We start from the raw sequence: 25,138 nt of genomic DNA on the forward strand, positions 1-25,138 counted from the left end.
GAGGTATCGGTGGAAAGGCGTACGCGAATATTTGATTCCAGTTCAGCGAAAGGGCATCTCCACACGAGTCCTTGTGGGGAACCCAGCTTGCAAAGTATGGGCATTTCCGGTTCTGGAATGTTGCAAACAAGTCCAAGTCCGGATGCCCCCACATCTGAAAGATGCGATGTAGAGATGGTAGATGTAGTTCCCACTCGTGAGTGCAGCCCCCGGGCCTGCTGAGAGAGTCCGCCAATACATTCGCCACTCCCGGGACGTGGACCGCTGACAGATGGATATTGTGAGTCAAGGCCAAACTCCATATCTCTTGTGCTTGTTGCGACAATCGGGCTGATCTTGTGCCGCCCTGCTTGTTCAGATAATGCATGCAGGTGGTGTTGTCTGTCCGTATCAAGACTGTGGCACCTTGTAGAGTCGCTTGAAAGGACTTCAGGGCTAAAAATATGGCGTGTAACTCTAGCCGGTTTATGTGCCATCTCATTTGGATCTGGTTCCACTTTCCGCTGACCGTCATGCCTTGGAGGTGAGCACCCCAGCCTGTCATTGATGCATCGGTCGTCACTATGAACCTGGGAGCTTCCGCTAGAAAGGAGCATCCCACTTGTAAGTTGGATCGGTGGGTCCACCGTGTTATCGCTCGTCGCATCCGCGGTGTAATCTGGATGATGTCCTCGAAAGATCCTGATACTTGGATCAATTGGCGACTGAGCTCCTCTTGTAAGGGCCTCATCCGAAGATGACAGTTGGGGGTGAGCAGAATGCAGGAAGAAAGCATCCCGAGGAAGGACTTGAACATGCGTACTGAAACGCACTTTTTTAGTGACAATGCCGCCGCAAGTCGTTGAATCTTGTCCTGTCTTTCCTATGAGATGAATACTTGGGCGAGCTTGGTGTCCAGTGTCGCTCCCAAGAAATCCTTTCTTGCTGTTGGCGTGAGATGAGACTTTTCGAAGTTTATTGAAAAACCTAGGTTCTGCATCAACGACAGAGTTCTTTGAACGTGATCTTGTGCCATGTCGAAAGAACTGGCCTTGATAAGGCAATCGTCCAGGTATGGATATATTTGTATCGATTGCAACCGAAGATGGGCCGCTACTGGGGCCAGCATCTTCGTAAACACTCTGGGGGCTGAACGCAGTCCAAATGGAAGGACCTTGAACTGGAAGTCCCTGCCAGCCACTCTGAACCTGAGAAACTTCCGATGCCGTGGGAAAATCGGAATGTGGAAGTATGCATCCTGAAGGTCGAGTGTTGCCAAAAACTCTCCCACCGAAAGAAATTGGAGGATTTCTTGAAGTGTTAACATCCTGAATGTAAGTTTCTTCAGGAACTTGTTCAAGGCTCGCAGGTCGAGGATGGGGCGCCATTCTCCTGACTTCTTGCGAACAAGGAAAAACCTTGAGTAGAAGCCTCTTCCTTTCTGATGGTGAGGCACTCTTTCGATTGCTCCCTTCCGGATCATGGTGTTGATCTGGATGAAGAGCTCCTTGAGGTGCGCTGGATTGGGTCCTTTTGGGGGGCAATTTGGGGGAGTTTTCACGAATTCCAGAATGTGACCTCTGGCTACTACATCCAGGACCCATTTGTCTGTAGTAATTTTGGACCAATTTAAGTAGTTTTGGGATATTTGTCCTCCAATTTGGTTCGGGTTGGCACAAAGTGGTGGCAGGATCCGTACCTCATTTCTTATTGTCTCTTCCTCGATAATTAGATTTTCCTCGAGGTTGAGAGAAATTTCCTCTCTTTTGCCCATAGGTTTGCTGTCGGTAAGGCTGAAATCTTTGGTTTCCCTGGGTGGAAGAATAAGAGCGTTGTTGGTTGTAACCTCCTCTAGTATTGAAATTCCCTCTTCCTTTTGCTCCACGAAAGGAAGATTTACGGTATTGCAGAGTACCCAGCGAACGTGCTGTTTCAGTGTCCTTCTTTATGGCCTCCAGAGCCTCATCAACATGTTTTCCGAATAAGGACTCCCCATCAAATGCCATGTCAATAATCCTGTTTTGAACCTCCTGCCTGAAGGAGGTTGCTCTCAACCATCCTTGCCTCCTGAGAACAGCTGCACCCGCTAGCTGTCGAAAGCCAGTGGCAGCAACGTCCACCGCCGCGTCAATCATTTCCGAGGAGACACACTCTCCTTCTTGAAGGATTTTCTTTGCCTCAGTGCGATCAGGCTCGGAAAGCTTGTCCATGTACGGTGAGATGTCCGACCACATCTGTCTATCGTATCTCCCTAAGATGGCTAGGGAGTTTGCGGCTCTGATAGTCGTAGCTGCAATGGTAGAAACCTTCTTTCCGATGGAATCTAGACGCCTCCCATCCTTGTCTGGAGGAACAGAGACATGAGACGTAGGATTGGAAGATCTCTTCTGCGCTGCCTGTGCCACTACAGAGTCGGCTTTAGCTTGTCCGACAAGGCATGCTGGAGAAGATGTAGGCGCCCTATACTTCTTATCTACTCTTGGGAGCACTGCTGGTAAGGAATTTGGCTTGGCCATGATCTTTAGTCCCTCCTTCCAGATGAAATCTATAATTGGAATGGTCCAACTCTGCTTTTGTGGTGTAGATTTGAAATCATACAAGAAGCATTCCTCTTGTTTTGATTCCATGGTTATCATAAACCTCCTAGTTGCTCTATCCATGATCTTGTGGAATGAGGCAACGTCCACAGGTGGCGACTCAGATGTAGTAGGCTCTGCCGGAGAGGGTGTGTTTGCATTATAATCCTCATACTCCGACGATTCAGACACGTCATCCAGCTCTCCTTCTTCCTGTTCTTCATGCTCCGAGAACTCCTCTTCTCTTGGTTGAGGAGATGAAACTGCCGACGCAGCTAACGTTGGACGACTTTCCTCCAACGTCGCAGTAGTCACTGGTTGTGTCCGCGTAGAAAGGGGAGTCCTTCCCTGCGGCAATGGTGTAGACATTACAGATTCACCAGACTCTGAAGGTGGAAAACGTCTGTAATAGTCACTGAGCATGTACTGCAGATTGCGAAATAGATCTTCAGGCAACTGCATATCAGGAGTAGGTCTGTCAGCACGTGGATCAGGCTGAATGTCCTCCATGTCATCCTCAACCTCTTCCTGAACTTTAATATGGAGGTCAGATGGACTTCTAGCTGCCCCAAAATTTTCGTCCTCATAGGATCCTTCCTCATCGGAATCAAAAAGTTTGTCTGGCACTACAAGCGTAGAAGAAATAGATTCCGCAGTAGCTCTCTTCTTTAACAATGTAGCCGTAGTTGCAGGCGATGGTAATGGAATCCCTGCTGTCTGCGCTGACCAAACCTGCAAAGTAGTGCAGCTTGATAGAGGCGGCGTCGACGGGACGTCCGCATACTGTAGACAGTGTTGTCTCGTCGACGGGGTCGTCGACGGCAACTTCGTCGACGTGGGCTTCGTCGTCGACGAGGATCTCTTCGTCGACGAGGTCGTCGACGATGGCTTCTTCGTCGAGGTCGTCGACGGTGGCTTCGCCGTCGCAGTCGTCGACGGTGGCGTCGTCGACGGGGACGTCGTCGAGGTCGTCGACGGTGGCTTCGTCGACGAGGATTTTGCCGTCGACGGGAGGGCCGTCGACGTCGAGGGCTTCGTCGACGGTACCAATTTCATCGTCGACGGGGACCCAACCTTCGACATTATAGATGAAGAGGAGAAACTCGTCGACGGTACCTTGGCCGTCGTCGACGGGACAACTGTCGACGACGAGATAGGCCTGATCTGGACATGGACCCGTGTAGGCGAAGAAGCTGAAGACATGACAAGGAAAGGCTTAGGTGAGGAGAAAGTCATAGTGCAGGTGGTAGATGTGGCCACATGAGAGGAAACACAGTCCTTCTTTGACGTTGAAATTGTCAATGGTGGCAACTGAGGAGGCGCAGATTTTGAAGATATCTTGGGAACTGTCTTAGTCCCAGACTTCTTAGAGGGCGTAATATCCCCTTTGGCAATTGGGATAACTTTACTGGAAGTACTAGGCCCAGGAGCATCCTGAGAGGGTTTAGACTTCTTAACCACCTTCGCCCTTAGAGAAGAAACTTCAGTTTCGGCCTTCCTCTTAGTTGAAAGAAATGAAGAGCCAGAGGCACAGCTTCCTACCTCAGAGACAGGGTCATCCTTGTTCTTGAGTCTATTGAGCCACAATAGAAGTCGTCCTTCTCTATCCTTGATGGTCTTGGAGGGGAAGGTCCGGCAGATCTTGCACTCCTTCACCTCATGATCAGGATAAAGACAATACAAACATTTCTTGTGGGGGTCCTCCTTGAAAAGTCTTGGCTTTCCACAAGAATCACAGGTCCTGAACAGGGATTTAGATGAAGACATTTGTGAAATTTGAAGAAATTACTGATGTAGAAGAAAAAACTGAGCAGAGCTCAGGAAGACTCCCTTCACACAACATGCGGTAGAAAATCTGAGAGCCTGAGCCTCTGGGGAGAACATTCTGGTGGGTGCTGTCGCCTGATTGGCTGCAATTTGGACTAACACATAATGACTAGGATGGTCACGAGTATGGAAGTTTTTTCTGCTGTAGCTGGGGCTACTTACTTCCTGGTTTGGTATTTCTGATATTTGCTATATATTTTATGGCATTTTATTGCTTTTTTATATACCGTGAGACTCCTACTCCGATGACTGGGAATGATTCAGGCATGTGAATCTATGAAAGACACCCCTAATACTGGAGAACCAACATCCCTCCACAGACAAAGCTACTGGCTGCGCTGCACCTTTTGGCCTCTGGTACCTTCCAACCAAAAACTGCCAGAGTCGGGGGAGTCACACAGCCAGCCCTATCTAAGTTCATCACACCTGTCCTGGATGCCATCCTCAGCTTCATACCCCAGTACCTTCACTTCCCCCACACTGAGCAGGAACAGCAGGAGACCAAGCAAGGCTTCTATTCCATAGCCAGATTCCCAGCCGTGTTGGGGGCAATAGACAGGACACATGTCCCACTTGTGCCCCCTGTAGATACTGCCCACCACTATCGCAACAGAAAACACACACATTCCATCAATGTGCAGGCAACAGTGAAACACAAGGGACTCTTCAACAATGTTGTCGCCAACTACCCAGGCAGTGTTGCACAATTCCTTCATCTTCCGACAGTCTGTCATCAACCAGCACTTCCAGGATGGCACATATGGAACTGGACTGCTCGTTGGTAAGTGCTAAATAAACACACCACACACCTCAAAGCCACCCTCACACAACACACAACTGTGGGAATGCACACGTGAGCAAACCTCATACAACATGGCAACCAACATGCCCATCTACCATATACGACAACGCCACTCCATGGGGATCCTGGCCTACCCCTGCACACCATACAGGCATGTCATGGCACCACAGCCACACAACAGCTGAACATGTGTAGATGCGGAATGCAGCCACGTGCGAAGGATGCAAGTGACCTGTGCATGGGAATGTACACAACAACAAGTGAGGCGTGGATGTGCAGGACAGATGTGGGTATGCAAACATCAAATATGCCCCAACCATGTCACCCCAGGCCGTGGTCCCGATAGCGGAAATACCACATGCTGCGTGGTCGCTGAGTACGTGGCGGTATTTCCAATGGTGTCGTAGCTATTTTCTTTAATGCAAACATAATTAATCTATTGAGGAGGACGTCCACTACAGGAGCATAGCTAGTGCAGCAAGTGTCATGGTACTAGGTTCAAGGGGTGTGAGGGGCCCAATGCAGCCCAGTTATGGTTGTCTTTTACTACAATTCATGGACTTGAGCCCTATTTTCAAGTTTTCCTGCCACTGGTCGTTTCATGTGTATTTAAGTTATTTCCCACTTCTGTTATTTTAACCCTGCTTTCCTCCTTCCAGTCCAATCTCCCACCTCTGCATACTTTATTTAATTGTACTATTTGTGTTGGCTTCAAAAATATAAAGTAATTGTGTACTTCAGAATTCTTTTCTTGATAAACTGAAATTCGAGTAAAATATTTTGAACAGTAAATTGCAATCTATTTCGACCAAACATGTTATCTTCGAGTCATCTTCTGCTCCAAGTCACAGTCACAGTTCCATTACTTTTTTTCATCACACTTCGACTTGCTAGTTGAATACTGTTCTATGGGAAAGGAGGGCTGGAAGCACGAAAGGAATCACTTTGCATAAATGGATCTACTATGTTATGATTAGGGATTCCAGTTTTCCATTTTTACTGATAAACATCAGCCAAAAAAACATCTATTTTCCTGTCAGTATTTACTTTTAAATATGGATAAAAACAGAAATTAGGTTGAATTCTGAGTGATTCTAAATGCTGTAAGTCATGACTGAGAGGCGAGTCGCTGCGTGGATTTACTGGTAATGGAGCTAAATAAAAGAGAAACGATTCCTAATGAGGCTTAAAGAGCTGTAGATATGCACACAACGTATACTGAAATATGTATGTTGTATTCATGCCATTGAGATCCTGCAAGGCATTCAAGTGTGAGAGTACCTTTATCTGTTGAATATATGTGGAAATATACTAGTCTTAGCCTTTTGTTTAACAACTCCTAAAATAAATAAGGATCAACAGATAATATTTACAAAAAATAAATGTGGGCAAATACAGAGGTACATGTCAAAAACAATGCCATAAACCAGGGAGCCCTAGTTGTTATTGGTTTTCGTGCACAGCAATGCCTTTACAGCACTATTTTGAAGTAGGCAAAATAGCAAAGGTAGGATACTGTGTTTCGATGTGTTACTTTTTTCTCCAGTTCTAAACTGCCCATCTTCTTGAAACACCAATGGAAAAAAATTACCCGCCACTATACATCAAAATATAAGTAATCACAAAACAGCATGAATTATTTTTTGATTATTTCACAGATTACTGATGAAGATGTTAGTGCTGTTCTACCTTCCCACGTGAGTGTACTTACACCAAGCAAACCCCTATGTAAAGGGTAATGTTAGTAACTTCTCTATATACATTCCTGTGCCAGAATACATTTTACCACATTAAAATATGATACTGCACCCCTATTTCAATATCACATTTCCTCCCAACTGGCTCTTGTACTACAGAAGAACTTTAGACATCCCTGTCATCCTGCTACCTAATAGCTTTTGCTGCCACAATACACAATACAGATTCCTGAAGCACATTCTGCATCTATCAAATTCCTATGCCACATCTTATGCCACAAATTCAATACCACACACTAATACAGGTGTGCCACAGTGAACACGCACACATCCCTCCATAACACTACACCATAACACTTTTTGTTACAAAATCACAATGCAAATCTAAACATTCCTGCACCACAGAGAACGCCAAAATTATGAGCAACAACCCAAACAAATTTCAGTACCACATCACACCACAACATTTTATACTAATTACCATGTAGTAATGCACCAATGGCTCAATTCAGTACACATTTTAATCAAAACATGGTGTAAAATGGTGAACACTGGTTAGTGACCCTCAAACTCTCAGCATCTTTCACTATATTGGATTATCAAGCCCTCCTGGAAAGGTTATCTCTCTGCAGGGTGGACTTCCAATGCTTCTAGTGAATGGTTTCGCTATTATTGAAGGAAAGGCATTTGTTTCAGGCATATTCATTAAAACAGACTAGTGAGAGGTAGCCAGGTTGTCTGAGAACACCTATGTGAGACAGAAAATCCCAAGGTGTGTGAAGGCTAGTTTCCCAATATAATGTACATGGTTTATGACTAATGATGTCTGGACTATGGGCATGCACAACAACACTGTATTGTTTTCTGCGAAACTCAATCAATAGTTCATGGAATTACAGAGCAAAATGTGGTTGACCAGTATCTCTTGTGCCTTTTTTAAAGCGCATGCATATTACGCTTGAAAGGGTCTTGCAAGAGACTGGCCTGGGGACTGATTCAAGCAGACAATATTTCTAAGTGCCACATTTTCAGAGCAAAAACATCAGGCCCTTGTATGCAAAAATAACTTAAAAAGACATTGTAAAATTAATACGAAATACAGCCAGCGTAATTAAAATGTAATCTCTGCCTATTTGGACCACCAGAGGACTGACGTGACCATTTGCCATGTGCACCTCAAAAGCTAAAGATGGTTGATGGCAAGTGGTACAAACAGTACACTTTTCTTTTAGGGTGAATGACTATCAAGTCAATACCTGGTTGGTAGGTGTTTGGTTTCCGTTACAATAACATCATTTTTGAAGAAAAAAAATCTAAATGTCCCCTGGAGTGATGCATATTGGCTTTCCCCCTCAAAATCTAGGAAAAACCACAGCAGCACAACAGACCGAGCATGGTGGACTTTGAATGAACAAAACTCTTCTTCGGCTAGGTATGTGTATCCTACACTTCCTACGAGATATGTATGAGTAGACTAGATATGAACTTCTTCCGTGGAATAACTGTGTACATTTGAAACTTATTCCAATTGTGGGAGACCTAGGAGACAGATGTGCCACCAACATGTGGTAGCCATTATGCTGTATAATTTTTTTTTCCGGGACACCTTCCTTAATACTTGCCAGATCACCAACTCTTCTCTAAGGAACCTGGTTTATCTTAGTGCTGCTTTGGTAAATCCCTGTCCTGCCAATCAGCCGTGGCTTGGCTCTTCTCCCTAAAGATCTTCTTCATTACATCTCCCCCAACATATTATGGAACGAGTGTCTGATTTCTCCTTGTAGTTAACCTCTTCCATGCTCATGACGGCTCCCGGACGTCATGAGTCATGGTGGGCGTGTGCTGATGACGGCCGGGAGCCGTCATGACCACGCCCGCGATCGGAATGTTCAGCACTGCGGCGGAATTCGCACCGCAGTGATGAGGTTAAAAGAATACCTCAAATGTTTTCACCACGTAAATAGGTAATTTTGTATGCTGCAAAGTTAGAACATGAGAGGCACTTGGTTGTTAGGCATTGAGAGGTTTAAAGGGAGTCAATGCAACTTGGGAACTGGAGCTCTGATTGTCAGAAAACCACCACTCCTTAAAAGTACTGGCGTTATGAGCCAGTATCTAAGACGAAATCATAGGAGGCGGAGAAACTATACAGTGGTTTACTCTGCCTGGCCAGCAGGAACGTTTAACATGCCCCCCTGTGCCCTCCTCCCCCTAATCATCTCTGAATCTTCCTGTTGTTCCTGCCCGCTATGGATAGCCCGCATTTACTTGCTGGCATTAAATAGTGAAGTGGGATCCTCCCAAGAGATAGGAAATGTTGCTACCAAAGTTGGAGCCATTTCCAGACTACTCTACTCCTGCAGTCCATGGTACAAGAACGTCCAGAAAGACAGTCTAGTCAGTATGGCCTTTTGAGAAAGACCAGAAGGAGCTCTGACCTCCACCAAAAAGGTGAGCCAAAAGCAGATGCCTGAAAGGCTAAATTGCCCAGCCAACATGACTAAACTTATCACAACCATGAGTGGTGATACAGCCTTGCAGAATGCCTCCGCTGTGCCTGCATGCTGCAGTGTGCCATCATTGCATCAACATTCTCTGAACTGCTTCAGTTACCACAGAAACTGAAATGTTGGCCCTGCTTCTTCCACTAATGGTCTGTCCTTAAAAGGCATCAAAAGCCTCATCCCTTCCCCAACACAGAACAGAAGGTGAGTAACTGCAAAGTAACCACTTTTGTGGCCACACAATTCAATTGGGACCCCACAAACTGTCATCTGTAGTTGTCTATAACTTGACAGGTCACCTTCATCTTAAATTCAACATCAAATGAGATCTTTCACTTGTTGAGATGGAGCTTACGGACACAGGCCTGAAACTTTGAACTCCAAGTGCTGTAACCCCACCAATGAATGTTGCCTCATAGACTAAGTGTGCACACCCAGAATATCACTGACTGAGCGCGTACGTGACATGTTCATAAGGCAGGCAGGAGCGAAGGCAGAAGTAGACAAAAGATTAGAGTTGGGAGCTGAAAACTTCCCCTGTTGGGAGATCATCATGACACCAACAAGGAAAAAAGACATTTGCTTGAGACATCACTAACTCTGGCATTTGTTCCTGTACTGCCCATATGTTTTCATGGTACATGTTCTCCCGCGTGGGGCCATAACTCAAGAAATTACATAGCCATTGAGTTCTGATGATCTTCTCAATGTCCTATGTAAGTGCATATTATATGTTTTAGGTTTATATGCTCAATGATTTCTCATTTGCTAAGTAATTAGCTCTGCATATACATTCATATTTGAAATTAATAAATATTATACTGTATCAGGTGCCAAAGCACTTCCTTTAGAACCTGGACATTGACTGCTCAGCCCCCTATTAGTGAGCCAAGAAGAAACTTTTGGTTAACCTATGCAACCTTATTACCACACATGCCAAGCAGTACAGACTGCATGCAACATCACCCTCTGCGTATTCTCTATTATTTATACAGATGTGGGAAGTAGCTGAGTGGTTTACAGAGTCCATCTCTTCTTGGTATGTTGGGAGTTTATGGCGTCTTTTTAATCATAAAGCGGTTACATTCAATTATTTGGCATGCAAAATGACTGCTCATATGTTTATCTTACTGCTAGGTAGGCTATGATCCAGGCCTGTATGGGACCCAATTGGTTGCAGAAACCATTACCTCAAAATAGGCAGTAACTTGAATCAAAGTTGGATCAGTAACTAAGAAGAAAATAAAAAACTGAAAAATGTGTTTTGTTTTTTAAGTGGGCAGGCGATGGGAGTGGAAGCATTATGAGGGGGACAGCGACGCAACATGGGGAGGGTGGGGGGCCAGTGCAAGCAAAATGGAGGAGGGCAGGTGGGAACAGCAAATCAACATGGGGCAGGGCGGGTGAGAACAGCAAATCAACACGGGGAGGGCGGGTAGGACTAGCAAAGCAACATGAGGGAGGGCGAGAGAGACAAGCGAAGCAACATTGGAGAGGGCGGGTCGGAACAGGGAAGCATCATGGGGGAGGGCGGGTAGTAACAGCAACGCAACATGGGGGAGGGCAGGTGGAAACAGTGAAGCAACATGTAGGAGGGAGAGTGTAAACTGTGAAGCAACATGGGGAGGGAGGGTGGGAACGGTGAAGCAACATGGGGGTGGGAGGGCGGAAACTGTGAAGCCAACATGGGGTAGGGAGGGTGGGAACCGTAAAGCAACATGGGGAGGGAGGGTGGGAACCGTGAAGCAACATGGAAGAGGGCCAGGGTGAAAAGTGAAGCAACATGGGGGTGGGCGGGGGTACAGTGAAGCAACATGAGTGTGGGCTGGGGGAAAAGTGAAGCAACATAAGGGTGAGCAGGATAACAGTGAAGCAGTATAAGAGTGTACAAAGAAAAAGCGAAGCAACATGGGTAGGGTGGCGGGAACAGCGTAGCAACATTCGGACTGGGGAATAGCAAAGCAACATAGGGAGGGCTGGGGAACAGTGAAGCAACATGTGGAGGACGAGGGGGAACAGTGAAGTTACATGGGAAGGGCTGTGGAAACACTGAGGCAACATGGGGAGAGCAGGGGGAACAGTGAAGCAATATGGGGTGGGCAGGGGGAACAGTGAAGCAACATGGGGAGGGTGTGGGGCAGGAGAGAAAACAGATGATTGGGGAAAACAAAATGGCATGATTGGGGTTAGCAATATGGAAAAGCATAAGGCCAAAATAGGAGAGCAAAATGGAGTATGGGGGTGACATACATGAGGGAGATGGCTCAAAAGCACTCACACTGTAATGGGGTGCTTCACACAAAAGAAAAAAGTGGTGCTTGAGAAGCAAGCAGTGGAAGCAGTGAAGCCAGTCAATCAACATGATTTGTAAAGAGGCAATGCTTCATGGGATGGAATAACAGAAGACTGACAAACTTGGACATGAATCAGAAGCAGGCAAACTAGAGTGATGAGGAAAACCAACCAATGGTAAGCAATGGACAGGCTCCAAGCACTTCTATCTTCTTGGTTAGCCACAATATGCCTTGCAACAGACAGAGCATGCCATGTCTATTAGGCTGAAACTAAAACAGTAAGAGGCAAACCAGTAAAGGGCCTGCCAGAGAAACAGGGATACAAGCACAAGGGTGGATTAAGCTTCTGCTAACCAACTGCAGATGTAAGCAACATTCCACCCCCTCACTTATTTAATGTCTGCCTAATGCAGAGTTGCTATGTTGCTTGATTCCATGAACGAGTAGGTCATGTAGTACACTTACGTTTTAGGTCTTGCTGACCAGAGAGCGCAACTTGCCTTGTTGAGTAAAACCTCTTTTGAATTTACATTAGGTTTAGAGCCCGACCTTTGCTTACCATTGTTTAGCATTATGGTCACTCGCATTTGCTTGCTTCTTATTCAATAGCTTGGCTTCCTCTTCTTGTGTTTGTCTCTCTCCTGGAGCATAGCCTCTTTAAGATGGCTGATTTCTGTGCTTCCACTGCTCACGTTTAGGGAATTTGCTTTTCATTTAATTCAGCATTCCATGAGAGTAAAATGTTTTTCTAGCTATCTCCCCCTTGTTCTCCTGCCCTACTCATAAGACCCCTCTTCCCCCTGCGCTGTGGGACTCTTCATCCCGCCCAGCTTGACTGTACAAGCACAGCAACAGAGCTATTTGTGCTGGAGAATGGCTGAAGAGTAGATTTAGGGATTGATTTTGCTTTTTTTCCATTGCCTTTCACATATTGTATGCATATCTATGCTACTATTATAAAGAGAGAAGTGTGTCCTTTGAGCAAGGTAAACTCGAAAACTACACCACCAATACAAACACCAAAACATCTTTGAAAACGTCAGGGCAAGCAGATGGACATAGGCTATATTAAAAAAAAAAACATTCTTTAAAAAACTTAATATAAAAAAAAGTAGTCCCTAGGAAGAAGCGCCGGCCGCGACGTGCGAGATGACATCACGAGCGCGGGGAGGAGCGGCGTACAGGAGCAAGAGGAAGAGCGGGGGACGTGAGCGTGGGGAGGAGCGGAGAGGAGTGGCAGACAAGCGGGGAGGAGCGGTGACGACCGGCGAGGAGCAGCAGAGCGGGGAACTCAGGAGCAGGTAAGAAAGACTCCCACTGCTCAGGGGCCCTGAAGCAGCCTTAACGTCGGGGCGGGCCTGTCGGGGCGGGCGGGGCCCTGAAGCAGCCTTAACCTTGGGGGCGGGCGGGTCGGGGCGGGTGGGGCCCTGAAGCAGCCTTAACATCAGGGCGGGCTGGGGCCCAGAAACAGCCTTTTGCTCCCGGACAACGTTGGGACGGGCTGCTAGTATATATATATCATGTGATCAAGACAGGGATCTGCCGAAATGCATCGTGAGGATTTTGGTGGCGTTTTAAGAAATAAAAGTTAAAGCACAAAATTGGGTCTGCCTCGTCTTCTGTGCGAATCCGGCTGGAAGTTGCGGTTGGAGCGAGCATTGTTGAAAATATATATATATATATGCATTTTTTTATAGCAAAGATTCTCAATTCAAAGACGCACTCTAAACCAGTGATTAGTGTGCAGAGCAGCATTTCTTTATTGGAGATGTGTTTCTGCCTTACGAGTTTCAGGGTATCTCGCCCCTTGATCACAGGCATTCCAAATATCACGGCACAGTTCGATTAAAAATAGGCACTCCATACGTGTGTATATATATATATATATATATATATATATATATATATATATACACATATATACATATATACATAAATGCATACTGAAAAAAACTAAGTTTAAAGTGACGTTATAGTTAGGGAAAAGTTTACATGACAACTTAACGTTTTAAACAAGAAAAACACTGAAATTCACATGTTATAGTTTTCTTAAGTAACTAGAACACGTGCCATAAAGTAACTATAACTGGCACCTCTGCCATGAACATTCTTGTCAGTCAGTCATAATCACTTTTCTTTGCCACAACATGAAAACGGCAAAAAAAGTATTCAATCCACAATAAAAATGATACTATACGTTAAAACAGTAATATTTCAAAATACTTGATAAAGATACAGATGAAACAGTAAGAAGATTTAGAACTTCTTTGCATTGTCCCACATTACGGGTGCTGTTTTCTCATTTTTATAGCACACCGACAAAACCGAGGCCAGACAATAAATAAAAGGGTCAGATAATTGCTTTAAAAAATATAGAGCTGGGTGACATTTACTAAAATTAACGCTATGCATGATTAGACGAATATACATTTTTCTTTCCTCATTGCACACACTGCAAAAGAATAGGAGATGAAGATCATATTGAGACAAGTGAGTGACACATGGGCAAGCAGAGAGAGCATCGATAGAATAAGTGTTAGAACAAAATGCAGACAGGAATGCTTTTTTTTCGCTTAAAAAAGAAAGGCTGCAATCCCGCGAGACTCCTGCAGGATCACACGAAAAGAAATATATATATATATATATATATATATATTCACTGAAAAAACTATAGGTTTCAGGAGTTATATAGTTAGCAATTAGCTTTTAAAAAACCTTTGAAATTCACTCAAAAAACTATAAGTTTTAGTGGTGTTATAGTTAGATGGACATTTTACTTATACCAAAACCAATGAAATTGCTCCTATATAGTTAGTTGTACTAACTATATTTTGCGCACCCGCAATCCACTGCTGATGATGTCACATATTAGATCATTCATGACATGGTCAGTGACATCACTGATGACATCTCAAATGACATCACCGATGACATTATCCAGTGAATGTGGTTTGCTTCGGTATTTAAATATGCATTATATATATAGCAATTTACATTGAAGAATGAGTGGATATATATAAATAAATATTTGGATGGAGGATTTAGTAGCAGTGTAATTGACTGTTTACTTGACCAATTTATAATGTCTCACTAAATATAGTGGATAGTGACTAAACTGTGTGAATATCTGTATCACTTTGTCAGTTGTTGTGTTAACTGATTCTACAGTTGGTTACTAGCTATGTGAAAGTCTATATTAGTTATTGATTAGTTAACTGAGTATTTGTATGGGAGTGTGAAAGTGTGTGTGGTTTGGTGGGGGGTGTGTGACTGTCCAAAAATGTGTGAATAGTTGATTCAGTAGATATATGAAGTTAAAACTACATGTTCTAACAGTTTGGGTGAGGGAATCTCTTTATGGGTGTAGTGATGAGCAAATATATTTCTCAACGGTACAGGTCCAACAAACTAGAAAAATAAAAGGCAGTGTATGTGTCAGTTGTTGTATATAAATAAGTATACATAAGACACAATGATTGTGTGAGTGACTGTATGGATAACTGTATACTTGTAATAATGATTTTATAATTCACTAAGTATGACTTACTATCTAAATGAATAGAAGAAGTGGTGTTTGTATAAGTGTTTTGCTAAGTAAATATGTAAGTATGATCCATTGTTTGCATAAGTGAGTAGGATGACTTCATATGTGAATAGGATGCGTGCTGTTGTTTAATGTCGATATAGATGTATAAGTATTTTTGATAGTGTTCTATTGTTCATTGACAGCATGTATGAGTGAATCCATAGGTAAGTGATTAGATGTGTGTATACATCTATGAATCACTGAGTGGATTTTTAGATACTTGTATTGCTATGACAATGGATTTAAATATGATACTCTGTATTTTACAAACAGTGATGAAAAATTGTAATAGTGTATGAAAAGTTGTATGTGATTGTCACGTGGATGATGTCATCAGTGATGTCATTTGAGATGTCATCAGTGATGTCACTGACCATGTCAGGAATGATCTAGTATGTGACATCATCAGCAGTGGATTAGTACAACTAACTATATAGGAGCAATTTCATTGGTTTTGTATGAGTAAAATGTCCAGCTAACTATAACACCACTAAAACTTATAGTTTTTTGAGTGAATTTCAAAGGTTTTTTAAAAACGAATTCCTAACTATATAACTCCTGAAACCTATGTTTTTTTCAGTGAATTTCAAAGGTTTTTTTAAATGCTAATTCCTAACTATATAAGGCCTGAAACCTATGTTTCTTTCAGTGAATTTCAAAGTTTTTTTAAATGCTGATTCCTAACTATATAAGGCCTGAAACCTATGGTTTTTTCAGTGAATTTCAAAGGTTTTTTAAATGCTAATTCCTAACTATATAAGGCCTGAAACCTATGGTTTTTTCAGTGTTTTAAAAAAAATTGATTGGTTAACTGGCTTATTAAGTGTATCTTAGTGAATACATATATTAGCGAGTAATGTTTAAATATTTAAATATATGCATGAGTGATGTAATATGTGACGTCATCAGCAGTGCATTGCAGACGTGCAAGTTATAGTGAGTCCAACTAACTATAACGTGGGAATTTCAATGGTTTTATGCGAGTACAATTTCCAGCTAACTATAACTGGTGTGAAACCTATGGTTTTTTCAGTGAATATATATATATATATATATAAAATTTCTATGGCAAAATGACACCCCTCATTTTTTTCCTTTTCAAATTAAATGTATTAAGTGTTACCACTTTATTCCAATCAAGATGACTTCAGGTGTGCCATACTTTTGTCATAAGTAAGACTGTTAGCGTTCTAGTTGTTCTTTAGAACACTCTGGGACATTCTGTCATTGGGCTATAGTTGGGCTACATCTGGCTGATATTTGGGCTACATTTGGGCTCTTTTGTCTCTGGTGGCCATCTTGGGAGACTGCATATCAGAATTTTTTTAATGAAATATAAGAGGATTTGAGAAGTCACTCAAAATGTGCCCTAATTTTTCTTTCTTCAGCACTAATCATAATTTCTATGGCAAAATGAACCCCCTCATTTTGTTCCTTTGCAAAATAAATGTTTTAAGTGTTAACACTTTATTCCAATCAAGATGACTTCAGGTGTGCCATACTTTTGTCATAAGTAAGACTGTTAGCACTCTAGTTGTTCTTTAGAACACTCTGGGACATTCTGTCATTGGGCTATAGTTGGGCTACATCTGGCTAATATTTGGGCTACATTTGTTTTTTTTTGTCTCTGGTGGCCATCTTTGGGCTACATTGGGCTACATTGGGCTACATTTGGGCTCTAACATATATATAGCCCAATGTAGCCCAATATATATTTTTTCAAAGTTAATTGTCGTAAAAACCACTGGAGCACATATCTTTAGACATAGCAAAGGCACATCGGGCTACCAGTCCCTACAATTTTGCCAAGTTTGGTGGAAAACCATTCAGCCGTTCGGGCTAAAAGTGAGTCCAACCACCCTATGGAAATTAACATGGGGAAAACACGTTTTGGGACCCCCTCTTATCTCGGCCCCCGCTTGACGAATTCCCTCCAAACATTCAGGGAAGGAGCGGAGCGCCGCGAGGCAAAGTTAAGGAAAATTTCAGGAAGATTCCTCAACCGGCGCCAAAGTTATTCCCAATAGAATGTTGCGATATATATATATATATATTTTGTGGTGGTGTTACCTAAAGATTTCTATGGAAAATGCATGGGGAAATTTGGTTTTGGGACCCTCCTTTTTTCTCTGCCCCACTTGACGGATCACCCCTGAAACTTTCCATGCACAAACTAGGCAAAAAAGAGAAACTTTATGAAAGTTTTGTGAGATTCTCAAACATTGCCAAAGTTGTTAACTAATCAAAAAAATATTTTCTATTGAAGCACTGACCTAACTATAGCTACCCAGTGGTGACCAACACTTTGATACATATATATATATCTATATATCTATATATATATATATATATATAGATATATAGATATATATTATTATTATTTTATTTTAAATATTTATAAAGCGCAGCTGATACCTTGCAGGCTTCCTGGCGCTAGTGAATGTACTGCTGAGGATAGACCAGAGTAGCTAGCAGACGGGTGGGGGATTAGGGGAAGAGCCAGGTCTTAATGCGTTTCCTGAATGGAAGAAGTTGTGAGATCTGGCGTATGTCAATGGGTAGGCTGTTCCATAACTTGGCCGCTGCGACCCTGAAGGATCTGCCCCCGGTTCTGGCTTTGTTGAATCTGGGCACCTTTACCAAACAGGCTGAGGACGATCGTAGGTCTCTAGTGGGAGTGTACCACAGAAACAAGGCTTGCAGGGGTCTAGGCCCGAGTCCATGCAGAGCCTTGAAGACAATGCAGAGAGACTTGAATGCCACCCGCTGCTTTAGAGGAAGCCAATGTAGCTCGACCAAGGCTGCTGTGGCTGAGGACCTTCTCGTCCAACCGAGAGCCAGCTTGGCGGCGGCAGATTGAATTCTTTGAAGTCGGTCCAGCAGCGTGACTGGGGACTCAAGGAGCAGGGCATTGCAATAGTCAAGGCGACTGAGTATTGTACACCTGACTATCGATGCCCGGGCTTGTGCGGGGAGAAGTGGCATAATTTTACGCAGGGAACGTAGCAGGGCTGTGCAGATCCCCACTGTTTTTGTTACCTGGGTTTCCATACTCAGCTTGTTGTTGAGCATGGCTCCCAGGTTACGGACCGAGGAGACTGGCAGAGGTTTGTCTCTAGTCTCTGGAGGCCAGAATTCACTCGGAAGCTGGCGGGGTAGATGTGTGCCGGCACAGAACAGAACCTCTGTTTTAGAGGAATTGAACTGAAGGGAATTTCTGTGGAGCCACCCAGCCGTCTCTCTTAAGCAGTTGTGGAAGGTAGTTAAAGGAATGGAGTCCTCTCCTTCCCAAGAGAGTATAAGCTGCGTATCATCAGCGTAGTTGATTGTTTTAATCCCAAACGACTTAATCAACGTGATCAGCGGGAAGAGGTACACGTTAAAGAGAATGGGGCTGATGGAGGAGCCCTGGGGGACTCCCTGAGGCACCGGAGCGAAGGAGGATTGGAATGGGGGGAGGGAGACCGCCTGTTTCCGATCCCATAAGTAGGAGTGGAACCAGAGCAACGCTGTGCCAACCACACCTGCTTCACCTAGCCTCTGCAGCAGCGTTCCATGGTTGACCGTATCGAATGCGGCAGACAGGTCAAGCAGTATCAGAGCTACTGGCTGGCCCCTGTCCGCACGCAAGCGAAGGTCCTCCATGGCTGTCAAGACCGCTGTTTCGGTGCCGTGGGCAGGGCGGAATCCAAACTGGTAGTCGTCTAGGAAGTTGTTCTGTTCTAGGTGCCTGGAAAGACAAGAGCTGACCCATCGTTCCGCAACTTTGGCTGGAAATGGCAGTAGGGAGATGGGTCGATAGTTAGATAGACAATCTGGACTCAAGGAGGGTTTTTTTAAGAGTGGGGTGACAAGCGCTTGTTTCCACAGAGTGGGGACATAACCACTATGCAAGGACTGATTGCATATTTGGCGCATGGTGCCAAAAAGTTCCGTTCCAAAACTTTTCCAAATCTTTGGAGGCAGGGGGTCGAGCGGGGAGCCCGAGGTAATTGCAAGCGCCAGTCTATCAAACTCGGCGACCGGGATAGGAGGAAATTCCCGTAGTCTGGTCGACAAGCCGGAGCCGAGAGGCGTCAAGTTTTGAGAGCTGGAGCCAAGTCCCTGAGTGTAGGTGGCTCCGAGAGAGGGCGGTGATTTCAAGTTTTGAATGATAGTGTTTATTTTATTGATAAAAAATACTGCGAGGTTATCACAGAGGGCTTGGGTGGGGGGGCTGCGTAGAAATGACACAGTCTGGATGAGTTAGGTTCTTAAGTATCTGGAAAATACTTTTCGAACTATTGGTGGCATTGGTGATGGTGGAATGGTAAAAGTTGGCCTTATTATGGGCGATGGCAGTTTTGTACGCCCGAAGGTTATCTTTCCAAAGAGTTTTGTTGGTGTCGAGATAGCCTTGCCTCCACCTTCTCTCTGCTTGTCTGCAGGTTAGTTTGAGTGCTCTCAGTGAATCATCGAACCAAGGGGCAGGAGCTAGTCTCTTTGGTTTGCCCTTTTTCAGAGGAACGAGGCGTTCAGAGATGTTTAAGATCCTGGTACAAAGGGACTGATAGTTATCCTCTACCGACTGAGTGACGGAAAAGCTGTCTGCCACCTCAAAAACCGTACCGGACGGCTTTAGTTTGTCCAGAACTTTCCAGTCTCTATACAGAAAATCGGGGCCGGAGCTAGGAGACGATCTGCTGGTCCTGCTACTGGCTATATAAAATTTAATAAGCGCATGGTCGGTCCAGCACATAGGCAGAATGTCGCTCAGCGCTACTAACTGGGGAGAGGAAAAAATTAGATCGAGCAAGTGCCCTGCAGAGTGTGTAGGTTTATTAACCAATTGGGAGAGTCCCATACCTTCACAGGAAAGTAGAAGATTATTGAGAGCTGAATCTAGGCTACCGTTAGGCCATAGGTTAAAATCGCCTAAAACGATCAGCTTATTATGAGTGGTAGCCATATTGGTAAGGGTGGTGAGGAGCGATTGCTGCTGAGAGGAGTTGAAGGCTCCCGGTGGGCGGTAACAGATCACAGCCGTGAAAGTTGTTCCGGCGTGGCAGTTGATTGAGAGTCCAAGTATTTCCGTACCGGCCACTGGGTCCATATCAAGGATATTTATGGACCAGGAGGCTCTATATATTATACCGACTCCACCACCCCGACCTTTAGGTCTAGGGAGATGCAGGATTTTAAAGTCTTGTGGACATGCCCAGCCCAACTCTATATTGCAATTGGAGTGGGTCCATGTCTCCGTCAGGAATAGTACGTCAAGATGGTGATTGTCGATGAGCTGAGAGATTTCATTAGCGTGTTTAGGTAGTGACCTGACATTCAGCAGGCCACCTGATAGTAAACCTTTGCAGGCAAAATCATGTATCGGATATGCGGTGTCCGAGAAGGACAGAAGGCCTTCATGAGCGAAGTCTCTGAGGTGAAGTAGAGATTCGCGCGCCAAAAGCGAAGGGCTAGTGCTGGACAGGGAGACAGGAGCCTCAGGGGTCGCTCCGGGCGCTGCCGAGGCGCGGACGAGCGCAGACGAGCTTGCCTTATGCGCGCCTTCGGCGCGCAATCGTCGCGCCCGCTGCGCTCGTCCGCTGCGCTGCCTGCCAGAGCTCATAATTTGTAGTGGAGGTCTGTGCCTGGGAGGGGGGCGTGGCCAGCCGCAGTGGGCGTGTCTGGCGGGTCCCTCGAGCAAGGGAATGGCGGCAGGACGCGATCAGAAAACGAAGCAGCAAGCAGTCTGCCACTACGTTCCAGCCAGGTGATGCCAAGAAAGTTTTAGAGTGCAGTAGTTTAAAATCACAATATACACAGTAAAAACGAACACAGTTATAAAAAATTAGCTACTCCCGGCTTCCGCCTCAGGAGTTGTTTACACAATCAATGGAGCGCTGGCGCTTTGGCGCTCAATTTATGCGAAAACTGAGAGGGGGCGTGGCCAGCCGCAGTGGGCGTGTCTGGCGGGTCCCTCGAGCAAGGGAATGGCGGCAGGACGCGATCAGAAAACGAAGCAGCAAGCAGTCTGCCACTACGCTCCAGCCAGGTGATGCCAAGAAAGTTTTAGAGTGCAGTAGTTTAAAATCACAATATACACAGTAAAAACGAACACAGTTATAAAAAATTAGCTACTCCCGGCTTCCGCCTCAGGAGTTGTTTACACAATCAATGAAGCGCTGGCGCTTTGGCGCTCAATTTATGCGAAAACTGAGAGGGGGGCGTGGCCAGCCGCAGTGGGCGTGTCTGTCGGGTCCCTCGAGCAAGGGAATGGCGGCAGGACGCGATCAGAAAACGAAGCAGCAAGCAGTCTGCCACTACGCTCCAGCCAGGTGATGCCAAGAAAGTTTTAGAGTGCAGTAGTTTAAAATCACAATATACACAGTAAAAACAAACACAGTTATAAAAAATTAGCTACTCCCGGCTTCCGCCTCAGGAGTTGTTTACACAATCAATGAAGCGCTGGCGCTTTGGCGCTCAATTTATGCGAAAACTGAGAGGGGGGCGTGGCCAGCCGCAGTGGGCGTGTCTGGCGGGTCCCTCGAGCAAGGGAATGGCGGCAGGACGCGATCAGAAAACGAAGCAGCAAGCAGTCTGCCACTACGTTCCAGCCAGGTGATGCCAAGAAAGTTTTAGAGTGCAGTAGTTTAAAATCACAATATACACAGTAAAAACGAACACAGTTATAAAAAATTAGCTACTCCCGGCTTCCGCCTCAGGAGTTGTTTACACAATATATATATATATAGATATATAGATATATATATATAGATATATAGATATATCTATATATATATATATATGTAGCCCAAAGTATCTCTGCACTTCAATGGACTTTAAAGCTTTCCTCCATCAAAATATATTCCCAAAACACATTTGCATCACAAACACATTCTTGTTCTATATTACCTTTAAACATATTTGTGTACCATAAAGCATCCCAAAACATGTGTGTGGTACAATGCACCCAAGCTTAATTATGTGCCACATTGTATGCAAACACCTTTCTGTGCTTTGATGAACCACAAATATTTTCTGAAGTACTCGTCACCACAACCTCTTCTGCACTGCTACCCTTCACATTCCTTTTCTATCATTTAATAAAGCGCTTTCCAAATTGCTAATCATCTCTTCAGTAAAGGGGAGAGACTCATGCCAGGCAAATTGTCAAACATACCGTATTTCTATTCTGTTTTAGCTATGAGGCACCCCTCATGTTGAGGATTGCGAACAGGAGACCAGGACTCAGAGTAAAGAAGATTATCTGTTAGTAAACAGGCCGTTCACCAAAATAACTCAAATGTCTACTTTTAATCCAGCAGTATACCTTGTACATACATTAAAAAACCATATCTTTGAAGTAGACCCTTGCCTTGTCATTCCAGAAAATATGAAATGCATAAAAGAAAACATTGTTCTCACCTGCTGGGCATCATCCCACTTATCTTTGTTCTCTGCATCTACCATCTGGCTGACAGCTTGAAAGAACTTCTGTGGAAGAGGAGCAAAGACAGGATGTAAGGGTAAGGTCAATTTAGGCAGACTGACAAAGATTGTAATGCAGAAAAGGTGATAGAAAATATCAAAAGGTAAGATTGATCAATATATATTTAGGGAGGAAGTGCACGGTAAAAAGCTAGGTAAAGAGCCAAAGACAGAGAAAGGATGCAGAAATGAATATAAACATGTAATACACCAGAAGGGATTCCAAAAAGTGGTAAAAGGAAAGAATCATATGGAATATGTTACATCAGTCCTGGGATGGAAAGAAATATTTCTGGTTTGTGAACAATTTGTTTTAAACATGTAGGGCTCAATTCACCATAAGCCTTCAAGGTATCTGTTATTAGCTGTTACAAAAGTTTGCATTGTTTGCAATTCAACAGGTCCTACTCACAAATGCATTTCTAGGTACACATAGTATTAATCTTTCAGGTACTATTACACTTCCTTGTGATTTGGTTCCAAAACATCTAAACTGTGAATTAAATGGAAATATTCAGGGAATATTTATACAATGAGTGCAAATAGAGAGGAGTGTTCCCTCTTTGCACTTTTACAAATAGAGTTGAACATTTTGGGTGGTATTTCGTCACATACTTATAAATGCTTCTGTGCATCAGCCTCATCAGAATTAACCAAATTAAAGAGAAAAAAACATTGGGCCAGAGGAGGAGACCTTCTTCTTGTGTCTTGCAAACCAAAGACCCGACAGTGCAAAGCATACTACGCTGAAATAACAAAGGGTTTACCCTCTTAGTGGTGATGATGGATTACTTACTGGTAATCTTCATTTATCTAATTCTCACTTCCATGTTTCTGTACTTGAGTATTTCAGTGAGAGGCCTCACTTTTCCGGACTGGCATTCTCCTATTCAAGCTCTTTCTTTTTTTCTACGAAACCCTTACCTTCACGCAGCCACCATTAAGAAATATAAAGTATGCTTGTGTTCACATTTCCTGTTCATACCAATCCTCCACCCAATCAGGTCATCAATGAAGCGCCATCAACTAAAGTGGTTGTAAAACATTTGCAACTCCCATTGGATGAACAGCTCTTCGCATTGCCTGTAGTCAGCAGATCACTGAAGATCAAAAAAAAATAATGCAACCTTCTCAGTCGATCGATTGAGAAACATAGCAAGGAGAACTATCTCTGGGTCTCTATTAAAGACTGAGTCAATGTTTGGAACAAAACCTGGGTCACCATGTGATCATTAAAAATCTTCAAATATGAAGGGCAACAAAGAAGATGACCAATTTCCTAAGCCTACGCGCAGTGGTAATGGTTACTGGGAAAAAAGCATACAGGACAAAATACTCTACTAAACCTTTTTTAATGCTTTGAATTGAAAAGATGACAAAACAAGGGGAGGATCCCAATAAAGAGCAAAGATCAGATAAAGAAAAAAAATTGAATAAACATAAATTAACACTTCTATGGAAGATACCCTACTCCAATGGGCCCAACAATTCTTAATTGTTCCCCACAATAAACATAGAGTGAGAACAGATAAACATCTATCACAACCATCCTGCGAAAACTGAAGGATGACCGCAGAGGCACAATAAATAGAAGTCATATGCTTAAGATGACACCATTTGCAAGAAAAAGAGTCTGGTGATGGTTGTAAAATCTTCATGTTAACAGTCATTTAGAGGCCTAAATGGAGAGCAAGAGGGAAACGATGCTCCCTCCTTTCAGCTTCTGTACATACAACTTAAGGTGCAGGTAAGATGCAGTGATGAGAGGAGGAGGATGTAGAGAAGAGAACACTAACAGTAGTATTTATTTCTGGTCCACTATCATTTGAAGAAGATATGGCAATCAGTCTCATTTGCAGTGACACAATAATGTGTTTCTTGTCTTGCTCTGTTTTTTGCCAAAAAAAAAAAAGTAATGAGATGATTTGGAGGTAAGTTGGATTATAAACCTTCTGGTCACAGACTTAGAAGTGCATTTGTGCCCAAGGCCAATGGCTCTTGGAACCATAACAATAACTAAGGGGGGGTAATGAAATGATGGTTGGATAGAGAGACGCTATTAGGGACCTGAATCATAGATATTCTTAAGTACTAGCAAAACCAAGGCAAAATCCAGGGAAGAGAGGAACATCAGACAGTCTGCTTTTATATTGCCTGTCACCTTAATGTGAACTGCACTGGAGGAGAGCGGGTATCGTACAACCCAGAACAGCATGTGATTAACTAGATTGTTCAATTACAGGGAGCCAGTTTCAAACTTACGACTTAAGGATGATTTTGTCACAGTATTGACTTTGCGTACCACTGAAGCTGTACCATGAATCTCCTAACCAGACACTTGAAGAGCTTTCATTAAAGCCACCATTTCCCTCTAATTGTCTAATTTCTTTAACTGACTACTAATGC

At 43.9% G+C, this 25,138-nt stretch overlaps 1 protein-coding gene across 1 annotated transcript in view; it reads right to left on the minus strand.

The window, feature by feature from the left end:
* The window catches only part of ADGRB2 (adhesion G protein-coupled receptor B2), a 1,067,283-nt gene that overhangs the window by 366,210 nt on the left and 675,935 nt on the right, over positions 1-25,138 (minus strand). The window contains exon 9 of the mRNA XM_078680649.1: positions 22,670-22,738. Within this exon, the coding sequence (XP_078536775.1) occupies positions 22,670-22,738 (69 nt within the window). The remainder of the gene's footprint in view (positions 1-22,669; positions 22,739-25,138) is intronic.

Source organism: Lissotriton helveticus, chromosome 3_1 (genome assembly GCF_964261635.1).
Source record: "Lissotriton helveticus chromosome 3_1, aLisHel1.1, whole genome shotgun sequence".
In the NCBI taxonomy this organism is placed as follows: Eukaryota; Metazoa; Chordata; class Amphibia; order Caudata; family Salamandridae; genus Lissotriton; species Lissotriton helveticus.